A 21173-nucleotide genomic window follows, 5' to 3' on the forward strand; every position below is an offset into this window, starting at 1 on the left:
GCTATATACCACGGACATGTTTTGGGGGGCCACCCAAAATGAGGTGGCGGGCTGTATCCGGTCCGCGGGCCGTAGTTTGGGGACCACTGACTTAAAGAGATTCTTTTGTAACTGACAGGCTTGATGGAGAGCAGCCAGGCTCATCATCCTCTTGATTCGATCAGTAATCCGGCTAGCTCAGTTACACATTCAGGTAACAAATCAGGAGATCAAATGAGGTTTGTAGCACAGCAGGCACAGGTGGATAAACATGTGTAGCAGTCCCAATAAGGCCTGTACAAGTTACAAATACAATACAATACAATACAATACAATACAATACAATACAAACCTGTCCAAGAGGAGGGGTCTGGGTGCGGGGTGGCTGCGCACTTAGAGGAATCATGGTGGAGATCTGAGGCTGCAGCTTTGGCACTTGATTTTTGTTAACGGGGAAGGAGTGTGCTGGTCTCAGACTGATCTATAGGGAGATGGGTGGGGAGGGGCAGGGGTCAAGAAGGACACGTCAGCAGAGCAACAAAGTAGGAGAAAAGTCATATGAGGTTTAAAGTTGTGCCCTCATCTCTCATAATCGCAATCAGTGGACCTGCTGGCTGTCGTAGATGGAGAGACAGAGGAGAAAACAGATAGACATAGCAAAGGGGGAGACTAGTGAGAGAGAAGAAAAGCCAGAGAACAGACAGCAGGGGGGGATCCGTCAGAATAACGCGTCTTTTTATAAATCACCGGGCACACTGCATGAGGCTGCTGTGTAGCGAATCCACCCGCTCGTACCTCATCTGCATTAAGCTGTCCTTTCTTGATAAACCTTGGAGGCATGTCCTTTGACTGGGCCTGCTGCTGGGATGGATGGCTCTGGTTCTGATTGTGGAAATGCTGATTCTGTCCCTGTACAAAGAAAGGCCACAGAAATATTAACAACTGATTGCATAGATGGCTATAGATTATCTGTGAAGTCATGCCATATACAGATGAGGGCTGTCAATCTTCCTCTATAATCCCATTCAAATTTCATTCATTATTATTTTTAATAATTGATTTATATTTGAATATTTAATGCTCAAATTTGGCCTATTATTAATATTTACTATGCACCTCTACTGTATAAACAGGCTTATGCATTGCCAATGCCACCATCAACGCTGGGACAGTATGGATTTTTTCTTACCACGGTTGAAAAGCAAGAATACTGCTTAAACCGCTGATTTCGAGTGAGATTTAATTTTGGCCTTAGCCTACATTTTCTGCAGATTACAACATTTTAGGCTACTAGTTATTCCTCTGTTTTCTGATGGAAATCCAAAAACTTTCCACACATCACTTCTAAAATGGTCAGGAGTGATCTCCGTGCGTGCATTGTTTTCTGCCATTTCTAGATTGTGCATCAGACGTGACAAAACCAGTTTCGTTATCACATATTCACTTAAGTTAGCCAACACATCCACTACTCACAAAAAGTCAGGGATATTCGGCTTTCGGGTGAAATTTCAGGATAAACCTAAAAACCACTATAACCTTGACAGGTGAAATTAATATGACCTTCTCTAAACTTTTGAGTGCGCACGTCCAACGTTTCAGTACTGAAACATTAAATTTCACCCGAAAGCCAGATATCCCTGACTTTTTGTGAGTAGTGTGTATTAAAAAAAAAAAACAACCCAAAAACACACATTCGATTAGTAATTTCAACATTCGATTTATATTCGACTACCGAAATAGTTCCAACAGCCTACAGATCTGATCTATACCTATAATTGTAACCCTGAGGAAATATTCTCTGTTCAATATCCTCATATTTATGTGCTTTATCTGCATTTTTGGAGACATCAGTTCATCAGATAACATTACACAAGATTTGAGATGGAGGTAAAAGGGGTCTTATTACCTGGTTGGTTTTCATGAACGGTTTGACGCCCAAGTCAAACTGAGACTGTGGCGGAGGAGCCATGTGTCCACCGTGTCCATTGAAGAGCGGGTTGGAGCGATGGCGGCCCATTGTGGGCGAGAAGCGGTCCTGAATGACTCCGGGACCAGTCCCTATGCCACTGCCTAAACACAGGCACATACAGCCAATTAGCTGAGACATACATGTTGCTTTGTGATCTTTGACACATAAGTAATTCCGCTCCTTGAGCCACTCACTCGCTCGCCCCACCCACAAGTAACACCTAAATCAGTGACGGGGCTCACCCACCTGGCATTTGTCCGAACATGTCAGCCAATCCCCCAAGAGTTTCTCTGTCCAGTTTCATCCTGGGTGGCATGAAAGGGCCATCCAGAAAGAAGTCCATTCTCATTCCCTGGGTCATGGGCGGAATGAAGACACCCAAATCCTGAGAAAGGGGGGGAAAAAAAGAAGGTCTGAGTTAACAGCCTGTTTAGCAATATTTTGTAGTAAAGTATTGCTTGCATTTTAAAACTTGTAACAATACAATACATTGACATGACAATGCTAATATATACAGTACAAAAAAACATTGATATGATATATAAAAATTGAACCTTCACTGCATCTTGACGAATCTGGAATACTTCTGGATCCCCACGGATGAGGAATGACGTCAATCAGGATTTGAATGGAGATGCTGGTTGAATCCAGACTGTATTATATGGTTGAATCAGTGTAGTAGGCTCTACTAAAAAAAATGTGTAGAGATTCTCAAATCCGCCTAGAACGGTTTCCATGGAAAAAAATCTATAAATGCTTGTTTCTAGAAATTACTTGTCACTACTCACACAATGTACTTTCTTGGTGATCAAGTGTTAACCTTTAATGAGTTAAGCAACAGTGGTGCACAATCGAGCATTTTAAAACATCCTTACAGTTACATGATCTAAGCCATTTAGTTTTACAGAAGCAAAGCTGTGCTCACATCAGAGGAAGCCCCACTGATCGAGGACAATGCACCTTCTCCTTCACCGTTTTCAATCACTTGTCAATTACATTTCTTCTTGACAAGGGTAAAAGCCTTAAAAAAGAAATCTCTCCAGATGTGCATGGAGGTAGAGTTCCGAACCAATTCATTATCTCAACATTTATTCACCAAATTAAAAAAAAGGCAGGTTAAAATGCTTAGTTTTGCCCATTTTAATGGGAGGCAGCCCAAGGCTTTTTGCAGGATAGATCAGATTTTCTTCACTGCCATTATTTAAGAAAAGGAAAAACAAAATTGACAAAAAAAGAAACAAAATAGCAAAATTCAATACCTTACAAAATACTGAGTGGAGAAAGGAGTGGGCGTGCCAAAGACAAAAAGAGGGACAGACACTGACGGCTTCATAGGCCAGTGTTGCACTTCACACAGTCGAGGGACATCCCCCCAAGAAGCACATGAGAGCTACTGCCCTGCAGGGCTCGGAGGTGGAGTCTGTCCACAGACCAGGTCCTCCCTGGTGACTGGTGCACTGACCAGGGCATTGCAGATGACAGTAGTGAACGGGAGCACACCTCTTAAGTACAGATGAGTCAGAAGAGAAATAAAAAGAAAGCCTAGGAACTGAAGAGGTAGAAACAGAGCCTAAAAAAAAAAAAAAAACAACAAAAAAAAAAAAAAAAACAAATACAATAAAGTTTCTGATTACCTCAAAGAGATTCTTTTGTAACTGACAGGCTTGTGTAGGTATTGCAAATCACTCCAGTACAATGCGATTGAGAAGGCTGTAGATAACTGCACTACTGACAGGGGAAGATGGAGCCACACACTCAACAATAAGTCTGTGTTCCTCATCACAATTCTCTATGGGCAACGAGGAGAAAGCAGGTAACAGATCCATGAGAACAAGAGAATTAAACACGAGTTGTGGTCTAAATATCTATACGTCAACAGACGGCTCTCCCTCTCCCTGTTTCACACAACCTCTGACGGTTTTCAAGAAGGTAACAGGGGACACACACCTAGAAACCAATGACATATTGTTCAACCATGCCAGTAAACCCTGAGGAACACAGTCGCCTGTTGAGTTCTGTGGTGCAGTCTACCCATTCCCATAGATCTCGTTCGCACACAGACACGCTCACAACCATAACACAAAACCTAAAGATGTCTTGTCATGCAGCATATTTCCGATGCTAGAAGCAAAACAAATGGCCTCACTGGTATAACTCTTATCTCTTCATAATGCTTTATAGTGTACAGTACGAGTTGAGCAGCAGGGGGCATGTCAAGTGGTTGTGTGTTCTGGATTATGGGGCTGGGAGGGAGAGTGGAGGGATGGAGGGAGGGAGGGAAGGGGTCAATATTGCAGTATTCATCCAGAAGGTTCTACACTCTGAGGCTTTGGCTGGTTTCTCAGTCTCCTTCCTCTTCAGACTCCTCTTCCTCAGCTGTTTCCAACCAGGTCAGCCACTGGTTCACCTGGGACACACAATCACATACACACATTAACATGTTTGAAGCTGTACCAGGACTACTAAGCAGATAAACCTGATGTTTGAAAAAGATAATTGCTGAGTTTGAATGTCCATACCTGGAACAGTGCTTTTCCTTTTCCAGGGAATTCTTGGGTGATGTCTTCTTTCCATGCTAGGAAGGCTTCTTCTTCAATGATCTCCATATCGTAAAAGTTGACAAAGTAGCGCAGCAGCATGCCTGAAATGCACAAAGAGGAGAGTTGGAATGGTAGCTCAGGACCCAGTTGATTTAAGTTCTTCGTATGGGAGCCAGAGAAACAAGACGTACCCTTGGGAAAGGAGCAGGCATTGCAGTGCACCTGAAGCGCATAGAGGGCGCTGACCTGAAGGTCCGTGTGGTCATGCAGGAACTTCTGCATGACTGGCTTGAAGGCCAGCAACAGCTGCTTCTCCTGCTCCAGCTGTTCTTTGGAGGGGGCTGCCAGCTGGTCCTCAGAGTCCGACAGGCCCATCTCATGAGAGATGTACTGTAGGAAGCTGATGTGGAGGGCAAAACGTCAGGGGGATGCAGATGACAAGCTTCTTCTTAGGAATAAAACCAAGCACTAAAATATTGACCCTTCTCTTGAAAAACAGCTTAAAATGCCAATGGGTCTTTGAGTTAGATAAGTCAGTGACCTACGACAATCACATTATTTCACAAGCACTCACCTGGTCATGAGGATGTTGATGAAGCCCTTGTCGGTGTGCAGTTTGGGGGAGATGTTGTCTTTGATCCACTTGTAGATGGCCTGAGGGGAGGGGTCTGCCTTGATCTGCTTCAGCAGCTCCTTCTCCAGTTTCAGCAGGGGGAACAGGAAGCTCAGGCCCTTCCCCTCCAGGATCTCCAACATGCGATCCTTATTCTGGTCGATCTCTGCCGGGAGGAGAGCAACCGTTAGAGCTGAGAATAGAAAAATTGAATGTGTCCAATGCAAGCAAAACCAAACTGTATGGATTAGTAGAGGTAACCATGATCACCTACCAGGGAGCATCTTCTGCATGTTGACCTTGCTCTGCTGGAAGAGGTCAATGAGCCACTCGCGGTCCTTCAGCTTAGAAGCCTGCTGCAAGCAGAGCAAGAAGAAGGGGAAGTGGGTGCCATTCTCCAGCGGGTGGCCAAGCTCGGCCACTGTCACCAGCTCTGCCATGATGGCCCGTGCCGCAAACTGCGCCAGGTAGGACTTCACCAGCGGGATGTCCACTTCGATCTTGGGACACTGGTCCAACACATTCAGGAGAGCCTGCACAGAACACACCATAGGACGATAAGGCAAAATGACAAGCTGTCAAAGACTCTGTTTACACTTGTCTTTTTCCAAGTATCTTTGCAGAGCGACAAACACACACAAACCCTACATAAGGGCTTTTTTCCCAGCAACATGACTTTCTGGGAGCTTCTACGGGGCTGAATCAAGTCCATGTCTCAGGGTAGGTCCTTCATCACGGCCCCGAAAAGTGCGAAATGTAAACGAGGTTTGAGGAAGACGACAAGCACATCTTATTTAAAACCCAGCAAGGCAGATGTCAATTTCAGCTAAATTAGGTTAGGCTATTAGCTTGTTGAGTTGAGGTAGCCTACACTGAATGAACAAATGTCCGCTAAAAATAGGCTAATTTAGGTAGTACGAATGTTTAGGTCACTGTCTCTGCACATAGCCAAAATGATAATGAAGGACGTAGCAAATGTGTATCAGGGTGGGGAGAGTAATTGCTGCAGCTGCTATGCCATTTTAGTTAATCTAATTAGTGTTGCGATCGTGCAGCAAAAAAGGCTGCATATGGGTAGGTCCTATAAGTCTTGTAAACAATGAAAACACAAGGGCTGAAAAGCGATGCAGTCCTGTACCTGTCCCCTTTACCTGGGTAGGGGGCTGATTACCTGCAGTGGAAACACGCCTATTAATAGTGAAGCACGTGTTAAGAATGGGAAGACTTATCCAGAGATCTAGCGCTCATCCCTCATATAGTGCCAAGTTCTGTAAGGGTCGCATGAAGCATACGTACCTGCATGAAGTTCTCGCCCGTAACTAGGCCCTCAGTGCGGAGGGTGTTGATAAAGGCGCTGGCCTGCTCTTTGTCCTCATCAGACCTCTCCAGAGAGCACACAATGATTTTGCTTAACATCTCTGGAAGGAAATGCTTGGGTGCTTTTATTTCTCGGATCCCATTCACTGCATCATCCATGTTCTTCTTGTTTAGATACTCAGTCACAATGGTCTCCTGAGAATTTAGAATATTGGTCACCTTCTTTTGTTTTTAGCATAACCTAGTATAAACAGATAAGGTTTGCATGTTTCCATGGCAATTAAAGGTTTCCATTGATACTACCACATCAGACTTTATCAACAAAAGCAATGTTGGTAAGGCACAATGTACAAAACATGTATGAAAACCAAACAAGTCAGTCGGACTAGTGACAACCAGCCACATAGGGTAACTTTGTTTTCTCTTGTACATGTACTGAGTCTTCTTTACACCACCACTAACGGAAGAGGAAAACCGCAAAACCTAGTTGAGAAGTCTGCTTACTGTCATTTTGAGGAGTTCCTCCTTTGCAGGAGCAGGTTTCTTGTTGGTCTTCTGAGGTTTTTCCTGGATCACAGGGGGGTTGGTTTTCAGACCAAGTTGAGGCTGTGGATAAAGCATATTAAAGGAATGACAATGCAGTCTCTCAAAAGCTGTCTGCTTTTCCCTTAATGCTCTACCTAATGGAGAGCAGCCAGGCTCATCATCCTCTTGATTCGATCAGTAATCCGGCTAGCTCAGTTACACATTCAGGTACCAAATCAGGAGATCAAATGAGGTTCGTAGCACAGCAGGCACAGGTGGATAAACATGTGTAGCAGTCCCAATAAGGCATGTACAAGTACAAATACAATACAAACCTGTCCAAGAGGAGGGGTCTGGGTGCGGGGTGGCTGCGCACTTGGAGGAATCATGGTGGGGATCTGAGGCTGCAGCTTTGGCACTTGATTTTTGTTAACGGGGAAGGAGTGTGCTGGTCTCAGACTGATCTATAGGGAGATGGGTGGGGAGGGGCAGGGGTCAAGAAGGACACGTCAGCAGAGCAACAAAGTAGGAGAAAAGTCATATGAGGTTTAAAGTTGTGCCCTCATCTCTCATAATCGCAATCAGTGGACCTGCTGGCTGTCGTAGATGGAGAGACAGAGGAGAAAACAGATAGACATAGCAAAGGGGGAGACTAGTGAGAGAGAAGAAAAGCCAGAGAACAGACAGCAGGGGGGGATCCGTCAGAATAACGCGTCTTTTTATAATCACCGGGCACACTGCATGAGGCTGCTGTGTAGCGAATCCACCCGCTCGTACCTCATCTGCATTAAGCTGTCCTTTCTTGATAAACCTGGGAGGCATGTCCTTTGACTGGGCCTGCTGCTGGGATGGGTGGCTCTGGTTCTGATTGTGGAAATGCTGATTCTGTCCCTGTACAAAGAAAGGCCACAGAAATATTAACAACTGATTGCATAGATGGCTATAGATTATCTGTGAAGTCATGCCAGATACAGATGAAGGCTGTCAACCTTCCTCTATAATCCCATTCAAATTTCATTCATTGTTATTTAAAAAAAAATAAATTATATTTGAATATTTAATGCTCAAATTTGGCCTATTATTAATATTTACTATGCACCTCTACTGTATATACGGGCTTATGCATTGCCAATGCCACCATCAACGCTGGGACAGTATGGATTTTTTCTTACCGCGGTTGAAAAGCAAGAATACCGCTTATACCTAGGGCTGCAGCTATCGATTCTTTTTGTAATCGATTAATCTAGCACTTTATCGATCGATAAAACGAATAATGCATAACGAAAATGACATGGCTGTAAAATGATCAAGCAATTGGCACAGAGGTATTTATTCTAACTCCAACATTTGGCTCCAAAACTAAGCCCATTTATTGCAATTTACCCATTTAGTGTTTATAAGTGCCAGTGCCAACAATTACATAATGTTCAAAATGCTCTCTGTAAAATTGCAGCCTCTTGTGCATGACTTAGCTGGGCGAACAAAGCTGTCCATACTATGTTGTTAAGTGCTGGGAGGGAGAAGAGGGAAAGCAATTTAATGTATTAATATGCACAACAAGTTTCATGCTGTAATCTAGACCTGACATCAAAGTAAATATCTGTTTTATGTAGATTTCTACACCTGCAGCATTTGCCATTAGGCTACTAACAAATAGTTTTACCATTAGGCTACTAAAAAATAGCATACCATTAGGCTACTACAAAATAATTTCTGGGGTGAGCCTATTGCTAACCTAGCAACCTGTGTGTGTACGCGTGCGGTGCGTGAAGGAAGATGTGGGTGCATGCATGTGTGTAAGAAGGGGTTCTTTTAGGCATACCGTCTTGCAATTGAAGGTGAATAAGTTTACTACTTAAAAACATCAAAGCTAAACATTATATCACGACATCTACAAATTCAATATGTGATTAAAATCAGCCAACATCAATGTAGACTATAGGCTACGTAGATACCGGTAGATAGGCTAGATAGATTGATAGATAGATAGCCTACTTTATTGACGCTTGGTGAAACAGCATGGAGTGGATGTTTTCGATTCAGATGCTTGTTCTTTTCCTTTTCGAGTATGTAATGATCCCAAAACTTGAAAACTTTAGACATTCTCTGCCATTTATGGACATCTTGACTCCGCCATCGCGCCAGCTAAATTCAGAATGAATCACGATTCACGCGCTAGTGGTGTGCTTCCTGAACAACGGTCCGTGTGGAACAATCAGATCCCTGCGCGTCATAGGAATTTAACGAGGCTTCGTGGCAGGGTTTTTGCCTCGAGTAATTTTTGTAATAGAGTTATTCGAGTAACTAGATGAATCGTTTCAGCCCTACTTATACCGCTGATTTCGAGTGAGATTTCATTTTGGCCTTAGCCTACATTTTCTGCAGATTACAACATATTTTAGGCTACTAGTTATTTTTCTGTTTTCTGATGGAAATCCAAAAACTTTCCACACATCACTTCTAAAATTTTCAGGAGATGATCTCCATGCATACATTGTTTTCTGCCATTTCTAGATTGTGCATCAGACGTGACAAAACCGTTTCATTTTCACACATTCACTTAAATTAGCCAACACATACACTACTCAAAAAAAGTCAGGGATATTCGGCTTTTGGGTAAAATTTCAGGATAAGCCTAAAAACCACTATAACCTTGACAGGTGAACTTAAATGTGACCTTCTCTAAACTTTTGAGTGTCATGTCCAACGTTTCAGTACTGAAACATTAAATTTCACCCGAAGATCGCCAGATATCCCTGACTTTTTGTGAGTAGTGTTATTCTAAAATTATTTTTAAAAAAATCCCCCCCAAAAAAACACATTCGATTAGTAATTTCAACATTCGATTATTCGATTTATATTCGACTACTGAAATAGTTCCAACAGCCTACAGATATGATCTATACCTATAATTGTAACCCTGAGGAAATATTCTCTGTTCAATATCCTCATATTTATGTGCTTTATCTGCATTTTTGGAGACATCAGTTCATCAGATAACATTACACAAGATTTGAGATGGAGGTAAAAGGGGTCTTATTACCTGGTTGGTTTTCATGAACGGTTTGACGCCCAAGTCAAACTGAGACTGTGGCGGAGGAGCCATGTGTCCACCGTGTCCATTGAAGAGCGGGTTGGAGCGATGGCGGCCCATTGTGGGCGAGAAGCGGTCCTGAATGACTCCGGGACCCGTCCCTATGCCACTGCCTAAACACAGGCACATACAGCCAATTAGCTGAGACATACATGTTGCTTTGTGATCTTTGACACATAAGTAATTCCGCTCCTTGAGCCACTCACTTGCTCGCCCCACCCACAAGTAACACCTAAATCAGTGACGGGGCTCACCCACCTGGCATTTGTCCGAACATGTCAGCCAATCCCCCAAGAGTTTCTCTGTCCAGTTTCATCCTGGGTGGCATGAAAGGGCCATCCAGAAAGAAGTCCATCCTCATTCCCTGGGTCATGGGCGGAATGAAGACACCCAAATCCTGAGAAAGAGGGGAAAAAAAGAAGGTCTGAGTTAACAGCCTGTTTAGCAATATTTTGTAGTAAAGTATTGCTTGTATTTTAAAACTTGTAACAATACAATACATTGACATGACAAAATGCTAATATATACAGTACAAAAAACATTGATATGATATATACAGCAATCAAAGAAATATAAAATGCAATGAGTGGTAATTTACATATAAAAATTGAACCTTCACTGCATCTTGACGAATCTGGTTAATCGTCTTTGGTCCGTTGTCAATAAAAGCTTTGCGAGGAACCCAGTTGTTTTCTCGCAGCTCCACTGTATCTTGCAGCAGGAAACGAATCCTTGCTGGCAAGTCCTTGTTGTTCATTAAGGATTGCATACGGCCAAAGTACTGATCCATTAAAGACTGGAGAAGAAAGACGGGCATTAGTCAGGGCGATACCGGTAGTGAGTCACTGATGTGGTTGCCAGCGCACTAACCCTTGCTTTCTCATGATCGAGTCTCGGCCCCACAGTTCTCATTATCTGACAGAGGCACTCCAGATCCTCCCCCATATCCTTGAGCTGGACCCTCTTCTTCTTTTCCAGAAGCTGAACAAGAGAGGACAGAGATGGAATATCTAAGTATGGAAGATCCAAAATGAAAATACGGTCACTCTGCACTAGTAAAGCCAAATCTACAACAGCAAAATTTGAGAAGTGCTCTTTTACAAAACATCAAGATTACAAGTGATGTTTTCTACAAGTCTACCTTTATCCTTGTCTAAGTCAGACTTAAGACATTCACTTCATATAAACTAGCAGATTTATATGCAAGACATTCACATTTTAGAGGCTTTTTCATTCATTGCCTAGTCAGATAAGAATACATATATCTAAAGGATGGCTTCAAGATAAGTAGTACACATGAGGTGTACATACTGTTTTGATGCACTTATGAAGGATAGATTCGTGGATGAGGTCGAGTTTGCCAAGTTCGCCGATGAATTTAATGTTGCCGAGCATCTTGATCTTGGCAATGGCTCGCTGCTCCTCCTCCTCAGAGGTGAGAGGGTTGTCCTGTTTGTCATAGACTAACAGAAGAGCAAGCAGCAGGATCAGCAACATGGCCCACAGAACAGTTCATAAAGCATTTCAGAAGGAAGGACTTGCTCACTTTCAACATTTTTGGTGCGGTTTTCAAATTCATCTTGAAGCTTGGATATCAGAAGTCTTCTGAAGGTCTGCAAAAATGTATGCATATAGAGAATTCAGAATTAAAAATGCAGAAATGTTACCAAATACAGAGAAAATAACAGGATAACAGAAAAACAGGAGTACTTACTGTGCTCTGCTTTTGGGAGGTTTGGATCTCAAGTGCTGGGCCATCAAAGTTTGGTGCATCCTCTGCCAAGCGCAGACATAGCTGAGCATAGAGCGAGCTGTACTTGGGCTCTTCTAGGGCTTTGTCTACAATCTATAGAGATGAAATAATTACATTAAAAAAATACCTTTGTTTTCCTCTAAACTGCAATTTCTTCTAAACCCATATGAATGTAGCAATATCAGCTGTGCCAAATTTAATCATGACTAAAATTATATTTTTGAAGATATCTTATTATTTGTTCAAATGCTAAACAATATGCTAAACACATGAAAATAAAATAATCCTTCTTCGCAACCATGTCATAAAACAGTCATAATAACAAGAATACACCATGCAGCTCATGAAGCACTTAACCATACGTGAACAAGGACTGCGCTGCAAAGACTCACCAGCAAGATTATTCCTTTGAGGACGAGTTTAGAATCTACGCCCACATTAAGGAGCTCAAGGCATAGCTTGTCAAACTTCTCAGGGGTCAGCTTATTAAGTATGCTGCAAGAAGAAAAAAGGGTCAGGTCAGGGAAAGCGCCACTGCTTGCTGGGAGAACAAAAGGCAACTGTTTATTGGCACAGCCATGGAATTTTGAAGAGCTGAAAAACATCAGCTGACTCACAACCAGGGCATGTGTAACGCCTCAAAACACAAAGCTTTAAGTGGCAAAGGCGGGAGAGGAGGGGAAAATGACAGTGACACTCGGACAGAACACAACACAGATGTAACGTTTGCAAAGATTGTTTACAGAAGTGCCCTGGGTGCCCGATTTCTTTTTCTGCCAAGCAGACACTCACCCTCTTACTTTCCTGAATATAGCATCGTGTCGTTCTTTTTCGTTGGAGGTGTTGACATCTCGTCTAGTGCTTCTTGAAGGAACCCATCTCTGAACGCTAGGCCCTGGGGATTTCCCCAGGTACTCGCTAAGGAAAACAGACAGAGGAAATGATGCACGGCTAATGTTACGATATCACAGGTGATGGAACTAGGACATCAGGCTGTACCTGTTGCCGACAGTCTTGGGATAGTGCTGAGGTGCACCCCGACCTCCTCCTCCGCCCGAAGAAGCACTGCAAAAAAAGATGAAATGGTGATCATGACTAATCACCTAGACATCACTAAGAACTCACACACGTGTACACACACACACACACACACGAGGGAGACTGGAGTGCAGTAAGATTAGCATTAGATTCCTTGAAGCATCCTCTATGAAACATTGGGCATATCATGTCTCTCTTTTTTTTTTTTTTTTTTTACCCTGTTTTCATGAATTAACAAGTTAATTCAATAAGAATGTCCTCTTGCTCACGACGATCAACGCTGTACAACACCGATGCAGATTGGTTCGTCTCTATGGCAACTAAATAGGTGCATAATGGGGAGAGATGTCACATTTAGGGAGAATCAGTGAAAGTGTGGCCTGGACAGACGCTGATCTTCGTGAGCAAACAGCACAAGCTGGATGTGGAAAATGAATGCTGGCACTGGCATTGATCGAATGAGACATGACCTATTTTTAAGGATGATGAATCCAAGATGATTAACACAGACATCGAATAAAGAAAGAGCTCTCAATCACACATCAGAGAATAGCTGAGAAAATAGTGTCTGTGGAAACTGTATGGACACCTGCCCTCACAGTAACACAAGCAGTGATACTTTATGGAAAAAAAACAACTACCCTACACTACACATACCTGAAACGAGAAGCACCCCCTTCTGCAATCACACTCTCCACTTTGGCGGCTTGACAACGAAGAATCTTCAAAAGAATAATATTCAAAGGGTGGGGTGGGGAAAACCGAACTGAGGGAAAGACAGACATTGACCCCAAGTTAACACAGCAAAGGCAGATATCGCAGTCAACTTTTCTATAGCAAAATTACTAAATCACTGGCTTTCGTAGACAAACTAGTAATCAGACAAATCAACAAATTTTCGAATGAACTACTGTTAAGTTCGCATATTATAAACTTGCTTCAACTAGCAAGCCCCGCTTACATTGTTAGCCAAGAGATGATGATAAACAAAGGCTCAAGTTCACTCGCTTTAGATCCCGTTACAAAATATCGCCATAACTTACCACGTTTATAAAAACTTCACTTTAACGTTACCTTTGTGTTACATGAGCGTTACAAAACTGAATGAGGTAACGTAAGGAAGTCAACTGTGCCAACAAATGTGTAATTCTGGATGAATCGGGTTTAGGCTCCAGGCAAACATTTTGGCCTTTAGGATGACGTTAACGTTACCTTTCTAGTTTTTTCACGTAGCAGCTAACGTTAGGCCATTATAGCAATCATGTTAGTGATGCAGCGATTGACATTAACGTTAAGTTAGTCTTGCACACATCTAGGGTTGCGACCATCAGTAATCCAACTAGCAAATTTGATAAACAGTAAAATGCCGCTTGTTACGAGTCTGCAATACCTGATTAATTAATGTACGTCACGGCAAACAAACATTTTTTTCAATGCCACAAATATGCTCGATTTGGTAAACTTGCCTAGAAGAGGTAGCTGCTACTAGTTAGCTAACGTTAGTGAACTGTTCAACAAAGCGTTGTTGATGCCTCTGTTCTCAAGGCTAACGTAAGAAATAATGTTTAACGTGAACAAATGTTAAACAACCAGGGGCCTGAAATCATTTTGCAAACCATAATACCATCACTTAACATAGCTAGCAAATGGTTTGCTTATATGTGCATTAGGTGGTTTTAAAATTGACAATGCAATTTGAAAAGCTGAACTTTAACGTTAATTGTCTAAGTTAGCTCTGTCGCTAGCAAGCTAATGGTACATTGTTCTATTCTCCTGTCACCACACATCTTCACATCACATGCTGAATATGTCTCTAGCAGGCAAGGTAATGAGCTGGACACCCAAAATACCAATTGATTCTACCGATGTCAATATTAACTAAACTGATTTTAGCTTACTTGCTAGCTAATTTAGCCATCTAAAACGAACAGTTGTCTAGCTAGCTGGTCTTGCAAGCTAACATTGCCCATTTGAGACACACACCGACAACATATTTGTGCATGTCTACGTTTACTGGGTAAATATTTGACAGGTCTCTACATTGACCAATACTATGAAGGGTTATAACATCAGACATGCATTATGACTTGAAATGCCGGTATTGGGAAGAAATGCTCGTGGTCTGCAAACACGACGCCATTTTACGCAGCAGCTGGCTAGCTAACAAGCTAAATCTGCACTAATAGTCAGCCAATGGGTTCGGCTAGTGTTAGCAGACTAGCTGCTAGCCATCAGAAAAATACGACGGTCAGCAGCCATTTTGAAGAGGCTTGATAAAAAAAAAAAAACTGCTAGTTAAAACACATCTTACCTTTACCGAAACAACTTCAGTTTTGAGGTTTTTGTTGTGACAAAAGGAGAAAGAATAGAAAAAATATACAAATGTAAGCGAGTTTGTGGATGGTTTTCAAAAGAACCTGGCAGAGCAGCTGAAACGCACGATACAAGCCACACTGCCCAGGAAGAATGTATCAAGCCTTATGACTGTAGGTGACGTCATTCTCGAACTCGATGCGTATTTGCTACAAAGATTGTTAAGGGGAAGCTCCGCCTTAACAATCTTTGTTTGGTACACAAGTGGTATTTTTCCGTTGTGTACGTCTATCGTTGCTAGGTCTGTGCATCTAAATTAACGTTAGCCATTTTACTAGCTACAGTGTAATGAGAGAAAACGTGTAGGGGGACAATGGAAAGTTTTTGGTCTTGTTCTTGTAATAAGAGCTCAACCTGAGGCCTAAATAAGGGATAATTCCAGCTGTTTATCAACTCAAAATATAGGTCATGAGCATGCAGACCATCATGCGCCTCTGATTTGGGGGCCCATCGGTTCCCAAAAGTAATCGGACGCTTCCACAGTCTGGGCCATGTTATGCTTAGGCTACTCATAGAGAAAATATTTTGGCAGGCAATATCATCCCTGGGATGAATGGAAGAAACAGAATCTGTGGAACATTTGTAGTCCTATAGCCGCCCATGTGGCCCAATGATTCTGACAACATAGGCATCATTTCCTTGGAGGATACAAAAGAAAAATTCATGTCAACAGAGGCTACAGGAAAGTTAGATTTATTATCCAAATACCCAAGCAGTTGTTTCTCCACACAATACAAATGCATGCGCCCAGCCACGCATGTACACACACACACACATAACACACATACATACACACACACACACACACACTCATCCTGAAGCAGAAAGGAGACCGCTACATTGTCCTGGACGTCAGGTGTTGTGGTGACAAGGAGCTCAGAGTGGTGCATCACTGCTTGTTCTCCTAACATGTGCAAGTAAGCAAGTCTCAAGTTTTAACCATCAAGTCTAAGTCACACAAGATCTAAGTCAGTGTGGTGAAAATCAAGCAAGTTGAGTCCTTGATATAATTTAAGTAGGCTAAGTCAAGTTAATCAAGCCACAATTAGGTCATGCAAAATATTGATAATCTAGTTTCTTAACCAGAATAGATTCACACATGTCACCCACAGACATCAACACAGACAGTGTTTTTCTTGATGTATTTTTCTCTGATTTATCTAGATTTTGCTTGGCATTGTTTGTGAACATTGAAGCTGGTTGGTATTTCCAGTGTGCGTGAATGCATACAGTACTTTGTCAAGCAATAAACCCCAAGAGGCTGGTTCCAGAGATTTTAGAACAGATAAAGGGCGTTGTTCAGCACAACACAGATTAAACAAAATTCTGTAAGAAACACTAAAATGCACTGTGTACTCAGTCCTGTTTTCTTTTGTTTTTATTTTAGTACACTAAAGCCATAGGTAACAGGGTTAAATTACAAATGTATTTTCCAATTAATCCCATTTTAAGTTCCCATTTAAACTTCCCTCTGTGTCTCAGGGGGCAGCTGTGGCCCACTGGTTAGCACTCTGGACTTGTAACCGGAGGGTTGCCGGTTCGAGCCCCGACCAGTGGGCTGTGGCTGAAGTGCCCTTGAGCAAGGCACCTAACCCCTCACTGCTCCCCTGGGCCCGCCATTGTAGCAGGCAGCTCACTGCGCCGGGATTAGTGTGTGCTTCACCTCACTGTGTGTACACTGTGTGCTGTTTGTGTTTCACTAATTCACCGATTGGGTTAAATGCAGAGACCAAATTTCCCTCACGGGATCAAAAAAGTATATATACTTATACTCTCCTGCATACAGGCCAGGTTTGTGCATATAAGGTCTGTTTTGTGGGCATATAAGGTCATTCAATGTGCTTTATAAAGAAAAGCAAACAGTAATAGCAAATAAAAGCATATAAGGGCAATATATTTAAAATAATAGTTTAAAAAGGTAAAGATCATAATAAAAACAAAACATAAAACACACAAGGTAAAATCATTTAAAAATAAAGAATATTTAATAAGAAAAAATAAAAGCAAAAGCAGTAAAAAAAAGTAATAAAAGACAGCAAGTATTTTTTAAGGTAGTAAAAAGCTGATTTAGTTATCGCTTTCATGTGGCTGTTGAAATTTAGATCACTGTCAATTAATACACCAAGATTTTTAACAGTATTGTTTGCTTTCAACCCTTCTGTGTCAAGGAGAGTGGCAACCCTAAGTCTTTCCTCCTTTTTACCAAATATAATTACTTCAGTTTTTTCTTTGTTTAGCTGAAGAAAATTTTGAGACATCCAGGTAGGTGTTGATTTGTTCTATACACTGACACATAAATTCAAGGGGACCATAGTCGTTTGGTGACAGAGCTAAGTAAATTTGTGTGTCATCTACATAGCTATGATATGAAATCAAATTATTTTAGATGATTTGTCCAAGTGGGAGCATAAAGATTGAATAATAGTGGCCCCAAAGATCGACCCCTGGGGAACACCACAGGATATCTTGGTATATGCGGCACATAGGTGTCGATGGTAAAATAAAAATTATATATATATATATATATATATATATATATATATATATATATATATATATATTTGGTATTTTCTATATGTAGCTACTGTTGTGCGTTTCTCAATCATTTCAACATTTTCTCAATGTTAGCCTATATCAAATTTTAGAGGACTAACAGGCTAGAGTAGGCGCCCTCCCAGAGGAAACTTTTGCTTCTCATTTGTATCCCTTCTGTTGCTAAGGAGGCAAAATGGTGATTCTCTTTTAAGGATCATTTAAGTATTACTTTTGTCACAATTATTTCTCCTAATTTTGCCTTAGGAGAAATAAAACAAGCAAAAGATGAGACACATAGCAATAAGACAAGCAGGAGTCACATAAGAGATATTAGTTTGAGAAGCAGGAGAAATACAGGAGATCTCTTATATGTTTGAGTGTAGTCTGACTTACAACTTGTTTCTCCTTAGGAGAAATAATAGAGCAGATGTAGTCACATAAGAGATTTTAGTTTGAGAAGCAGGAGAAATACGGGAGATCTCTTATATGTTTGAGTGTAGTCTCATTTACAACTTGTTTCTCCTTAGGAGAAATAATAGAGCAAAAATGAGGAGACATTGCAATGAGAAACTGTTGAGAAGTAGGAGTTACAATTGAGATATCAGTTTGAGGGTCAAAAAATAGGGCACTCCATAGCATTTCAAACTTTTATTTTATAAAACAAAGCAAAACAGTTGTACTTTAAAAATGGACTTTAAGCAATGGGAGCTTGCACAGTTGCACTTGCAGCATGTTAATCCCTTGATATGTTCTTTTTATAATGTGTATTCTTATTTTTTATTTTTTTGTGTGTGTGAGTGTGTATGTGAGTATTATTTTTAAAAGCTGCACAAGCAAATTGCATTGTACGGACCAACTGCACAATGACAATTTAAGTCTATCTATAAATCATACAACATGGAGAAATGAACTAATAAACAATAACATAAACAAACTGAACTTGTGCCAAAGCGTGCCATACTGTATACAATGGTGGATGAAAGCGTGGGCTGGTCAATCTGCGTCTTTTATCCTGGTGGTGGAACCAACCAAAGGGAGGAGGGAGAGAAGAGCAGAAAATAGAACATTGATAGTTTGTGAGCCACTCAAAAATACAAAGTAAGACATTTGTTTGACCGTCTGCTTTCATAACTGTGGGAATTTTGATACAGCACAAAGATCAGACACACCTTATTAATCACTTAAACACAGAATGGGGGATGTGATAGCTACCACTCACATTTGCTATATGTTGCCCAATTGAAAAACAGATTGTATTGATATATGTCAAGCTTAAACAAGTTTGTTGAATTCCCTCACTTCATCTAGTGAGTAAACTGTATTGTCAGGCTAGGATTAACCCCTATCCAGCTTACCACTAGGCAAAACCTTGTTTTGGTTGGACTAAGCCTATTCAGTGTAAAAAAAAAAATGGGCATATGAAAATAGTTTAGTTCAGAGTCCTGATGTCAAAAAAAGTAATTTGGGCAATTTTTTTTTTGTCATCTGGGAGCTGGCTCCATAGCCAGAACGCATAACAACTAAATGCAGCGTTGCCTTGTTTAGTTCTGATAGTGGGTTTCAACAGGAACATTTCTCCTGTGATCAGTGAGGTTTTAAGTGATGAGTATTGCTGGAACATGTCACACAGTCTCATTGAAGGGCAAATCTGGTGTAAACTGATTCAAAGCCTTGTTGTTTTAGCTCACCAGGCACTGTCCAAAGGACAAAGAACTAACATGACAAATTATGACCAACAAAGTAACCCTGATGCGGTTGTAAAACACCAGATCAAATCCATAATGACAATTAAAACAACACTTCCCCATGATGTGCTGTCCTCTCCTTTCGACTGATTATGTTGATTCATTGCTGCCGGTGCGAAAACCCAAAGTATTGTTTGCGCATATCCTAAGAAATTAGACTAGTGTAGTTGCCACGATACCAAAATTATTGTTTCGATACCGATACCACATCAAGAATTGCGATTTCGATACTTCTTCGATAATTCTTAAAAAATGTATTTGATTTGGGGGCCCAGACCACCTTGACATCATCAGTAATATTGAATATAGTGTTATCATTCACACCAGTGGGCATCCTAGATTCTGCTTGACTCTTTCCACACACACAGAAAATTATGGCTTATTTCATATACCTTCAAATTCATATAAAGTGTACAGTTAATGTATAGTATTTTTTAATCTGCATAATTACTATTAATCTGCTTAATTGCTAAACATATTTAGTCATTTAAATACTTAATATTTATTTTTAAACTATTACACCTAGGCAAATTTTAATGTGGTGTGTAGGCCTAGGTGTAATTGAGTCACTTTAAGAAATACGTGAGTAATTACTGTAGCCTTCAGTCTCACGGTTTTAGGCTAGTGAATAATAGTTGCACATAATGCATAAGGATATGTGGATGCAATTCATTGTTGTCTGTCATTAGATAAATGTAAATAAAAAACTATCAAGTTCATAGAAGGGATCATGTTCTATAAGGATTTTAGCACTAATTACGAATGACATACATGACCTGAGCTAGCAGAATTAGTTAGCAAGGATCCTTTCCTCTCTCCTGATGTAAAAGTTTGCAAAGGTCATCCAATCACATTGTGACAACAATAGCTACTTTTTGTTAGAGAGTCTTAATCAACCCCTGGCGGGCTTAACAGGATGGCGACAGTCCCATGATTTCTATTGACAGTGAACAACAAGGAAGGTGGCTATGGCAAACGAAGATGGCTAAGGTTGTTTGAATCGGCGTTGGCGTCAACTTTGGAGGAGTTGGACTTGTGCTTTTCTTTTTAAAGTTGAGCAACACAATGCACTTAAGTCATTCCTTTCAAGAAGGATGTATTTGCCGCTTTTGCCGACCGGATAATGGATATGGTCTTAGCTGGCCTATTGCATGCCTAGGCAGTTTGAAAGACAATTCTCTGCCCGCCCTTTGGATTAAGCGAGGTGAATGGCTCGATTCCAGACTATACATTTCAATGATATAGAATGGCCCGCCAGGCTAGTTTTTTTTCCCCATTTCACCTTGCTTGCAGGCTAGTATAATTAAAATTGAAGACCTTCGTTTAAAAAAAAAAATTAAGACTTTGGCAACGGAATTTAAGACTTTTTTCAGACCTTAATTAAGGAACATGACATTTAAGACCGTTTTAAAGACTTTTTAAGACCCCCATGGCTACCCTGCATTATGTCAGGAATACCAAAAAAGTACTTCTATACGGCTCTGGGCTATACTTCCCTGTCCATAACTCAGAATTGGCTGTGCCACATTTTCTTTTTCCTATGAACAGCACACAGTGATTTCCAACAAGAGCTATGGATCAATTCATACCGGATTTGTCCTTTAAGTGATTTGTAAACAAGGAGTGCTTTAGGGTCAATCCGGTAAATCAAAGACAATGACTCAATATTACATCTAAATTAGCCCAACACAT

At 41.1% G+C, this 21173-nt stretch overlaps 2 protein-coding genes and 2 non-coding genes across 5 annotated transcripts; all 4 read right to left on the bottom strand.

Annotated features, from left to right (window-relative positions):
- Positions 1-16: 16 nt before the first annotated feature.
- LOC125303147 (eukaryotic translation initiation factor 4 gamma 2-like) lies at positions 17-2624 on the bottom strand. The gene is made up of 5 exons (XM_048256691.1): positions 2503-2624; positions 2195-2333; positions 1886-2049; positions 727-888; positions 17-460 (listed from the first exon to the last, which is right to left on the bottom strand). Exons 2-5 carry the CDS (start codon positions 2307-2309, stop codon positions 182-184), a joined length of 720 nt encoding a protein of 239 aa, XP_048112648.1. The 5' UTR covers positions 2310-2333; positions 2503-2624; the 3' UTR covers positions 17-181.
- LOC125304077 lies at positions 553-733 on the bottom strand. The gene has a single exon (XR_007195189.1). It is a non-coding gene; the product is annotated as a small nucleolar RNA SNORD97 (small nucleolar RNA).
- Positions 2625-2742: 118 nt separating the features above from the next.
- On the bottom strand, positions 2743-13590 carry eif4g2b (eukaryotic translation initiation factor 4, gamma 2b). 2 transcript variants are annotated; one of them, XM_048256690.1, is made up of 20 exons: positions 13486-13590; positions 12790-12855; positions 12583-12708; positions 12183-12285; positions 11752-11883; positions 11584-11650; positions 11349-11500; positions 10908-11018; positions 10636-10833; positions 10296-10434; positions 9987-10150; positions 7721-7834; positions 7279-7407; positions 6923-7024; positions 6398-6613; positions 5376-5634; positions 5063-5267; positions 4680-4888; positions 4468-4589; positions 2743-4355 (listed from the first exon to the last, which is right to left on the bottom strand). In XM_048256690.1, the coding sequence occupies exons 7-20, from the start codon at positions 11430-11432 to the stop codon at positions 4290-4292; spliced, it is 2118 nt and encodes a 705-aa protein (XP_048112647.1). In that variant the 5' UTR covers positions 11433-11500; positions 11584-11650; positions 11752-11883; positions 12183-12285; positions 12583-12708; positions 12790-12855; positions 13486-13590; the 3' UTR covers positions 2743-4289. The 2 variants fall into 2 exon arrangements, with proteins under 2 accessions (XP_048112647.1, XP_048112646.1); XM_048256689.1 differs by having other exon boundaries at positions 7673-7834.
- On the bottom strand, positions 7500-7679 carry LOC125304076. Its single transcript, XR_007195188.1, has one exon. It is a non-coding gene; the product is annotated as a small nucleolar RNA SNORD97 (small nucleolar RNA).
- Positions 13591-21173: the final 7583 nt, after the last annotated feature.

This window comes from Alosa alosa, chromosome 11 (genome assembly GCF_017589495.1).
Source record: "Alosa alosa isolate M-15738 ecotype Scorff River chromosome 11, AALO_Geno_1.1, whole genome shotgun sequence".
NCBI lineage: Eukaryota > Metazoa > Chordata > Actinopteri > Clupeiformes > Clupeidae > Alosa > Alosa alosa.